A 9,629-nucleotide genomic window follows, 5' to 3' on the forward strand; every position below is an offset into this window, starting at 1 on the left:
TTATGATCCAACGTACTTACCGTTATGTGTATGGCTTCATCCTTCATGTGCATCTACGCATAGTGTAATATATTACGCTCCAAAATGTTATATGGGATTTCAAGCAAAATGCACCAACTTAAAGGCCATCCACAAGCATTTTTATACTATGATTTCTTATATGATTGCTGTATGTTTTCCCAATCAATTTTTATTTTTGTAGCCACGATTTTTGCATCATATGATGCAACTATAGGAAAGGAGAAGTTTTACACTGTCATCCTAAGCAACATTTTCCCTTATTATTTTGGCTTACGGAAAAAACTCAAACCCCCCTTCACAAATGTTGAAAAAAGCTACCTTAAAATCCAAGAATCCCATAAACAAAAAGTATAGACCCTTTTCACAATGTCATTCAAAATTGTGCACCCTCTTTGCAGAGATGAGTGTATTTTGGAGAAGCATTGCTATGGTCATTGGACCAACTCCTCCAGGGACTGGTGTAACGGCAGAGGCAACTTTTATGGCTTCTTCGTAACAAACATCTCCTACCAGTTTATAACCTCGGGGGCTATTTGGATCCTGCAAAATAAACCCCATACATGCATTGCTTGAATAATGTTGGTACTGAAATAGATACATTCTATATAAATTTACTCCTCAAATACAGTAGCAATCAAGGTGGAAGCCTGGAGCCATTGCTATAAACGTGACCTTGATATAAATCTACTTACATCTACTGGGTTGATTCCAACGTCAATGATGACTGCACCAGGCTTTATCCAGCTTCCCCTCACCATGTTTGCTTTCCCAACAGCAGAAATGATAATATCTGCCTGTCTTATGATCTCTTCAGGGTTACTGGTTCTGGAATGGACAATACTGACAGTAGCATCTTCCCTCTAATAACACAAGAGACATATACAGAAGTAGAAACACATAAGTTAGAAGCAAAAAATGAAAGAAGCAAGCAGAGACAATGAAATAAAAACCAGTTTTGAATTGCTAACTAAAAGTTTAAGTTTGACTGAATGTATATTACTTGCAGCAATAGAGCAGCTGGCATTCCAACAATATTGCTCCGACCAATCACAACAGCCCTCTTTCCTTTAATGGAAATATTGTATCTGTGCAGTAGCTCTATGCATCCCTTTGGTGTACAGGGAACAAATAGAGGGTCTCTTCCACGCATGGCAAGACGGCCGATATTTAATGGATGAAAACCATCTACATCCTTCTCAATTCTAACAGCATTCAAGATGTTTTGCTCATTCATATGCTGTCTCATGGCCAGGGAAAATTAATTAAACTTCCATTAAAAAAATCTTATAGTTGTACTTTAGGTGCCAACAAGTTAACTACAAGAATGAGTTATCAATGTACCATGTCTGAAAAGCTTAACTAAGTTCCCTAAGGACCTAAATAGGAAAAAAGATTAATGATAAATTTTGGCATACTTGGCTCCAAAAATAAAATGAAGTTGGAGATCTAGAAATATACCGAAGGCAAGGGCAACTGAACTAGGATGCCATGAACTGACGGATCATCATTGTAGCCTGAAATATAGTTCAAAACTTCCTCTTCTGTGGAATCCTCAGGCAGATTAGCTTCCAAAGAATTAATTCCAACAGATTCACAAGCCTTCTTCTTGTTACGCACATAAGTTGCAGAATCCTTCCTATCTCCTACAAGAATTACAGCTAATCCTGGAATCACACCTGTAGCTTCTCTCATCCTGGAGACCTCAGCCGTTATCTCGTCTCTGATTTGCTTTGCTACAGCTTTTCCATCAATCAACTTAGCAGAAGAATCCATAGCCATGGCAGCTGCATATATTATATAAATTCAGATGGAGGCACACGAGAACAGGCTAGCAAAACCTTATTCAGTCAATAGCAAGAAGAGGAAAGATAATTTGGCATGTACATGTAAGGGAATACATGTAAATACATGTACATGCATAGCACTGACAAACATGTGTACAAGGTAACATAACAACCAGCAGTGTTAAATTTACAAGTAATGACAACAGCAGACAAATTAAAAGAAAGGAACCTTTAGAATTAGTGACATATCATAAGTTGTTTTCATAAATTCTCACAAACACTTGTGCCAAAGAGGATAAACTTAAATAATTTGAAAATAAGCTCTTCCCAACGCACCCTAGACCTAATATCTTGATCCAACATGCTACGACACCTCGAATTCTTCAAAGAAAAACTATCATCTTAAATCTGATCACCGGGAAATTTAGGAAAAAGACTTCTAAAATCAACAGCAACCTAAGCCAAACCCAGAGAGAAACACTGCCACTAATACACACTGTAGCAACACAAACCATGTCTCTACAAAGCCATATACTACCAAGTGAGAACTAGAAGACTATGTAGTCATATAAAATCAGTGCTCTATTACTAATTAAAAAATTTGCAACTAAACAGATCAAGGCTTTTCCACCCTTTAACCTTGCACTTCCAACATATTAACACCATAACCATAATAACAATGAGGACAAAAGTTGGATACAATCTACTGCTCAAAGCGTTATTCTATAAACAAAATTAGAGCTTCAGCTCAATAACATATTGACCTCTCACGAAAATCTTTATTATACAAATTACTGGGGTAAAACTAACTCAAATTCTGATTAGAGAATAGAATCAAAAGGACTACATCTGAGTTCCATGCCAACAACAAATTAAACCAATTAGTAAGGAAACACCAACATTCATAAACTGAAAATTAAAGTAGTCAAATAAGCAGACAAATGACCGAACACCGATTTTGCAGTGAATGGTAAACTCGGTACGAAAACCCTTCACTCAAAACTCCAAGTCCACTGAGAGAAAAAGAAAAACTAAAACAAAAACAAATTTTGGCACACTTTTTTTTTTTGAGAAAAGAATAGAACCCAGTTAAACCCAGAAGCCAAAAATTAGATAGAAGGTTGGCAATGACAAAAAATGAAAGAAAGAAAGAAAAGTTAAGTTAATAGCTTTATCATACCAACGTTGGCAACATGGGAGGATGATAACCGGAGAGAGGTGGGAGCCACACCCAGTTGACGGTGGAGGCGAAAAACAAGAGAAGAAGAAGAAGTAGAAGAAGAGTAGCAATGGGAATGAGTGAAGAACAAAGAAGAAGCCATTGTTGAGATTCGGTGACCAAACCCTAAACAAAGATTCAGCAAACTATAAGTTCTGTTGTGCTTTGCTATGTTTCTCCGCGTTTTGATTTGCACAAAGAGAATGACAACGACAAGGACAATGCTACGAATTGGGTGTTCTCAGAGGACAGATTCTCTGTATTTTTTAAGACTTAAATCCGGCGTAGCATTCATGCTTTGGCTACTATGACTTCTTAAGGTAATGTTTAGAACTAATTATTTAGAACAATAATGATATTTATATTATCTATATTATTATATAAAAAGAATACATGTTGACAATTATTTTCTTCTGTCTCTATTAGCTACACGATTTTTTATTAAATTAAAATAATTTATGATAAAATATATACCAGTAAAAATTATCTACCAAAAACTAATTGCATAATTTCCTAACTTCAAAAATAAACGCATTTTTCTTTTGCTTTTATCCTTAAATAATTGTTTACTTTTTAATTTTTAAAATTAAATTATTTTAATATAATAAAAATGTGAGTAGTCAAACGCACAATTTCTTGCCTTAAAATTATTCGTATAATCTTTTTTAACTTTTATCTTTATAAAAGTATTTACTTTTCTCTATTTTTAAAATCTTATTATTTTAATGCTATAGAAATACATTGCAAATGCGAGAATATGTGTTTTTAATAATAATTAATAATGTAAAATAAATGTGTTTCATGTTTATGTTGACATATTTACATGGTCGAATTGTTTGTGTAATTTTTTATATCATTATTTCACATGCGACCTTGTCATGTTTATATAATCAAGATTTTAGTACAAATTTTTAAATTAGTTTCTCACATTCATGCCAATGCACTTACACCTTTGTGATCGAATCTCTTATAATTTTCTATATATAAGTGTATCTCATAATTTCATATATACATAACAACATTTATGCAAGGAAACTTTTGATGAAATTTTCTACATGAAGCCACCTTCTACAATCATGTAGGAGCAACCAAACTATACATATGTGGACATAGTTACACTTATGAAGTTAAACATATAATGCAATTGTCTATATATGAACTTGTATTTTATAGTTATATTGATGTAATCATAACCTTATAGTTAAACACTTTTGCAAGTTTGTACTAAGTGTGTCTCTTATACATAAGTAGATTAAACATATAATGTAATTGTTTATATGAACTTGTATTTCATAGTTATATTGATGTAATCATAATTTTATAGTTAAACATCTTTTTAAGTTTCTACTACGTATCTCTTATACATAGGTGGATTTACTCGCACTCATGTAGTTGAGTCTCCGTTACAAAGCACACGTTTGACAACAAGGTGAAATTGACCACATCCTTAAAATCAAATCTATGGTGCAATTTTCTATTTTAGTATGTTTCATCATTTCATAATCTTTATAAAAAAAAAAATGTCAAACCTTTATTCATTTGCAATTGAGAATCTTTAAATTAAAAAACATAAGTGACAAATTATACCATGAACTACAAATGAAAATATTGTGCAACGGATTATCTATACGAGCATAATATAAAATGTTAAAACATAAACAACTAGCAATGAGGAAAAGTTATATCTCATTTGATTTTTTTTTCTAAATATACTTTAGGATTCATCATATAAAACTCAAATGTTCTAACTTATTAAACATTCTATTAGAAATGTTAAAATTCTCATTTGATCTATTTAACATGTTATTATATTCTTAATATTGTGGTAAAATATTTTTTGTTGAATATTTATATGAAAAACATTATATTTGACTTTTCCTTAAGTGAATGTTAAATTAGTTTTTTTTTTGTTATTGACAATTAAAATTAACTGCTAATATTTTAATATATGAATGATTAGATTACACATACTTTTTTTTTTATCGAACATGAAGTTACGTTGTGGGAATCCGATAGAAATCGTTGTATTATCATTTTTATATACAGACTAAAGGGAAAAATTAAATACAATTTATTGATTTCTAGTATCCTTTTCTATCAGAATTATAGTTAAAGAGATGCATTAAAAACAAGCATAAGTTACTTAAAAAAATTACGCTTAAAATAGCTAAACAAGTTCATTTATGTTTTGTCGTAATCTTTTTGTCTATTTTCCCATTTTAAAATAATCCCTTTGATTTCAGCATTGGTTGTCTATTAAATTAAATTAAGATTAAGATTACTGGTTTCACGACTTTGATTGGCTCGAGACAAATCATTCGATGTAGTATAAATTAAAGCACTCTTAGTTACTAAAAGAAACTTGCACTTTTAATTAGATATTTTTATACCATGTTCCGTAATAAATTTAAAAAATCATTACAAATACCCGGACATTTATTTAAAGTCTTAATAATCTTATTTCGTATGTTAACATTTGATAATTTAAAATTAATGTAGTCATTTATAACATTAATATGGTTCTTCTTTTTTGTGTACATAAATTCCCACTAATTGTACTTTTCAATTGATATTTTTTTTTTAAATATTGACTTCCTTTTTTAATTTGATTGTATTTTTAAAATAAAATAAATAAATTACCTATAATATAAATAAAAATTATTTACAATAAAATTATATAGTTTATTTATATTTATTTTTATAATTATTAATAATTTTATTATTTGTATATCCATGACTGCAAGAAATTATTAAATATTTATTAAATTTAGAAAGAAAAATAATTAGTTATTATATTCACTAAATTAGAGATATTTTATGAACTAAAAATGATTGATATGTTTAGATTCAATTATTAATAAAAATTATAATTAATTTATGAATTAGAGTTACGAGTACTAAAGTTTTAACTAAACAGTAGTATTGATTCTAAATTAGTTAGTTTCGGTAAACTTTAAAACTTGGAATTTAATTCTTTTAAACATTTTTAGCTTTACTATTTTATAAATAAATTAAGTGAAAATAAGTTAGAAATTAGAATCGGAGAGTTTGATACATTAGTTTAAAGTATTATGAGGATGGCAAATCAACAAAAATTTACAGAACAACAAGAAAGAGCAAAAAAAACAAGTACAATCTTGTTGAGCTAATTGCAATACTCTTTTAAAGTTGGATACGGAACATGAATATCTAGTAGAAAATAATTTGATGAGTAAATTATTTTTTAAACAAACATTAAGCTTTAAATCTCTATACATGCATAAGTGACCAATAGATATATAATACTTAGGTTCAAAGTAATTCAATCTCAAGATCTTTTCTTAAATTGTGCTTCTTTTAGTTGCTTAAATCTTATCTCCTATATTTTAATCAAACCAATTTAAAAAAATGAATTACTGTGAATATGTGTGTATAAAGTGAAGTTATATAGCTCATTCAAATTTCACACAAGAAAATGTCACAAATAATGTAAACTTTATTTGAGGTGCCTAACAAGTTTGTACATAGCAAATATCACCCTAGTTGTTGGGTATATTTGAGGTGCCTAACAGTTCAAATGATCAATCTTAAAATAGGACAAAGAATAAGTTCATTGCAAGAAATTTTTTACATACAATATGCTAAAGCCTAAAGCCATCACAAGTTAAGCAAATGTAAAAGCTTACATACAATTAAGGAAAATGATACTTGAACAACCATTTTTGACAACATTTAGACACGCGCACACGTGTCTAAATTTGAGTGGTCCAGTTGGAAAAATTAAATGAAAATGGACCACTCAAATTTAGACACGTGTGCGCGTGTCTAAATGTTGTCAAAAATAGTTGTTCAAGTGTCATTTTCCTACAATTAATGATGAAGCCGATACACAGCGACAAGAACTATACAACATCCTGTCTTTTCCTTCACTGTCTCACTCCCTGTCCTACTGGCAAGGGTTGCTTTTCAAAATATTACCACAAAAGACCAAACAACGTAATACATTATACATCAGCATCGAATCATTCTTCCCACTTGCAGAATAAGGAAAATGGTAAAGAGGTGGCTTCATCGAACAAATCCAAGTTGGTCAATGCTGGATCACTTGTTTGCTTAGGTGTTGTTTAGATAAATAACTACTGTAAGTTACATCAAGGCTATCCAGTCTTCTTCCTTTTGAAGGCCGGATGTATCATTGAATCTTTGTATGAATCAAACTTTTCAATTCTGGTAATGCAATCTTTCATCCTTTTCAAAACAATTGGCATAGCAGAGCAATTGCTCGAGATCTTTTCATTCAGCAATTTCAGTTTCTTGGCAGTCTCTGGGTCTTCCGGAGCAGATGAAGTTTCTTCTCTAGACATGTTTTGTTCTGATGCACCTAGACAATATAAAACCGATCAACGAGTGAAATACACTAACAAAAAAACATTGCAGCTCGAAAGAGATAAGCAAATAAACAAAATATATAGAAGAAGCCTTAACCACCAAAGTACAAGGATCATAGCTTAAAGACTGAAACTGTCATCTACCTTTAACTAGCACCGGGTGACATATAGTCCTTCAATACCCATGGAAAAACAACTACTAGATCTAAGTCAAGAAAACAATGAAGGAAAGATGAACAAGACACTACCAATCAAGGGAATACAAAACAAGCTTTATGCTCAATTTAACAAAATGTCATCTGTAAATGGTGAATTCTTCATATATTTGGAAAACAACATTTGTTTCCGCCCACCTGTCACTATTCAAAATGCATTTTGAATTTTAATTAAGTTTGATCATCACAATGTTAGCGATGTCTATAGGCCAAATTCAGTTTTCAGCACAGAAAATTCTAAACTTACATCTCATTACTCAAAAAACCTATTGGAAAATGAAGCCAGGAAGGTAAAAGAACATAATACTCAGACAAGCTGATGATGCCAACAAAAAAGTAATATTAATTTTAGAAAAATGAAAGATGATTCAAACAATTTTATTTTTTATACATAAGATTGAAATGACAATTTCTCTTTATTGCTAATAGATCAATCAAGTAATAATTACTAAGTCATCATCTTTTTGTTTTTCTGTTCGGTTCTAAGAAAATTATAGCACCTCACAGTAAATAAGTAGCTAGTTTCATTGCACAATGCACAACAAATTTTTTCATCGCAAACAACATGACATTGCCAAAACACAGATGATCAAAATCAGTAAAACTTTTACTTTTCCTTCCTCCAAAACCAAACCAGAAGTATCATGCATCTAATACCAAACATGCTACATTTTCATTCATCTACGCACATCAACATACTTGCATTACCAAGTACTAGCTTAGAACTTACATACACTAATTCCTTATTTGAATAAACTTCTTTATTAACACATACAGGAAAAGAAAATCAATGAATGTACCTTAGCTTCAGGAAAAGTTAAATCAGATCTTCCACAAAAGGTAAGTGCAAAAGCTTGTTTTAAACTTGTTTGGATAAATTTCTCCATAAACACTTTTAAGAAAAGAAAATAAAAGGTAAAAGGTACATAAACTTCCCTTAGCTTATGCATAAATAATTTGTAGAAATTCTCTTATATTAATTTTTCTAAAAGATTGTTTGTAAGAACTTTATAAAATAATTTTAACTTACAGATAAACTTATTTCACCATTTGTTTTTGTTTTATTCTCCTACTAGTGTTTATTGAAAAATTTATCCAAATAAACTGCTTAAGAGAAAAATTCAATTCAACTTTCTCTTATCTCCTTCTCCCACATGTGCTTACGGAAAAGTTTGTCCTACCATGACCGAATTTCAGATTTCAGTTTCACTAATATGTGCCCAGTAATAACCTCAATAAAATGACAACAAATAAGTAGGGACATATGAGAGAAATGAAAGTCAGCTCTAAAACTCAGTTAAGAATTAAAAATATTGAAGCAACCTACATTACCAACAAGATCCAAACAGCACCCATTTCAAATCACATTACTTAAAACTCACATGCCCAGACAAGAAAAAGAGGCCATCTTTCCTAAATCCCCAAAAAACACAAATTGAAGAAACTAACTAAAACCACAGAACACCATATAAACTCTATCCATCTTGAGGAGCATAAAACAATTCAAAATGAGCCCATAGGTTTGGTCCACACCAAATTTCCCAAATTTAGAGCCATGAAAAGAAAAACCCTAGAAAGAGATGTACCCAGAGGGAGATAGGGTCTGTGGGCATCGAGAATCGAACGGAGTGTGGAGCTGAGCTGATCTGGAAGCGTTGTCCGGTATTCGAGAATCTTCTGCGCCATTTGCTTCAAATCAGATTCCAACTTCTCCACTTCCGCTTTTTCTTCAGCTTCGTGAGTTTCCACCGCTTCGGAAGCCATTGTTTGTAGAAATTGGAATACTTTTGCGTTGGTGTGTTCACGTTGGAGAAGATAAAGCAGAGAAGTAGTGTGAATAAGAAGGCTGTTTAGTGGGTTTACGACTTTTTCTGGCGTACTTTCAAATTTTGAATCTACCATGAATATGTAGTGTTAAGGTGCACAGGGGAAATTATTGTATTTATAATTAGTTAATTAAAAATATTTATGAACCCACGCTGGTTTTATACACTGCTAAATTTGTCAGATATGAATTAAATAT

The 9,629-nt window shown here is 31.1% G+C and overlaps 2 protein-coding genes across 2 annotated transcripts; both read right to left on the reverse strand.

The window, feature by feature from the left end:
* Window positions 1-172: 172 nt before the first annotated feature.
* On the reverse strand, window positions 173-3,332 carry EMB3127 (Amino acid dehydrogenase family protein). The gene is made up of 5 exons (XM_047321397.2): window positions 2,986-3,332; window positions 1,480-1,805; window positions 1,022-1,258; window positions 714-881; window positions 173-561 (listed from the first exon to the last, which is right to left on the reverse strand). Exons 1-5 carry the CDS (start codon window positions 3,125-3,127, stop codon window positions 391-393), a joined length of 1,044 nt encoding a protein of 347 aa, XP_047177353.1. The 5' UTR covers window positions 3,128-3,332; the 3' UTR covers window positions 173-390.
* Window positions 3,333-6,800: 3,468 nt separating this feature from the next.
* LOC124844461 (uncharacterized) lies at window positions 6,801-9,529 on the reverse strand. The gene is made up of 2 exons (XM_047321407.2): window positions 9,193-9,529; window positions 6,801-7,384 (listed from the first exon to the last, which is right to left on the reverse strand). Exons 1-2 carry the CDS (start codon window positions 9,506-9,508, stop codon window positions 7,161-7,163), a joined length of 540 nt encoding a protein of 179 aa, XP_047177363.2. The 5' UTR covers window positions 9,509-9,529; the 3' UTR covers window positions 6,801-7,160.
* Between the last annotated feature and the right edge of the window lie 100 nt (window positions 9,530-9,629).

This window comes from Vigna umbellata, chromosome 4, assembly GCF_029865625.1.
Source record: "Vigna umbellata cultivar VRB3 chromosome 4, Vumbellata_1.0, whole genome shotgun sequence".
NCBI lineage: Eukaryota > Viridiplantae > Streptophyta > Magnoliopsida > Fabales > Fabaceae > Vigna > Vigna umbellata.

Bases quoted from the DNA above. Each gene is read 5' to 3' on its own strand.
- EMB3127 (XM_047321397.2), bottom strand. From the start codon at position 3,127: ATGGCTTCTTCTTTGTTCTTCACTCATTCCCATTGCTACTCTTCTTCT. The intron at 1,259-1,479 runs GTATATTTCTAG...GCCATGAGACAG, and splicing joins TTCAGTTGCCCTTGCCTTCG to CATATGAATGAGCAAAACAT. The intron at 882-1,021 runs GTAATATACATT...TTGTGTTATTAG, and splicing joins CAGCTGCTCTATTGCTGCAA to AGGGAAGATGCTACTGTCAG.
- LOC124844461 (XM_047321407.2), bottom strand. From the start codon at position 9,508: ATGGTAGATTCAAAATTTGAAAGTACGCCAGAAAAAGTCGTAAACCCA. The intron at 7,385-9,192 runs GTACATCTCTTT...TATATTGTCTAG, and splicing joins CAGACCCTATCTCCCTCTGG to GTGCATCAGAACAAAACATG.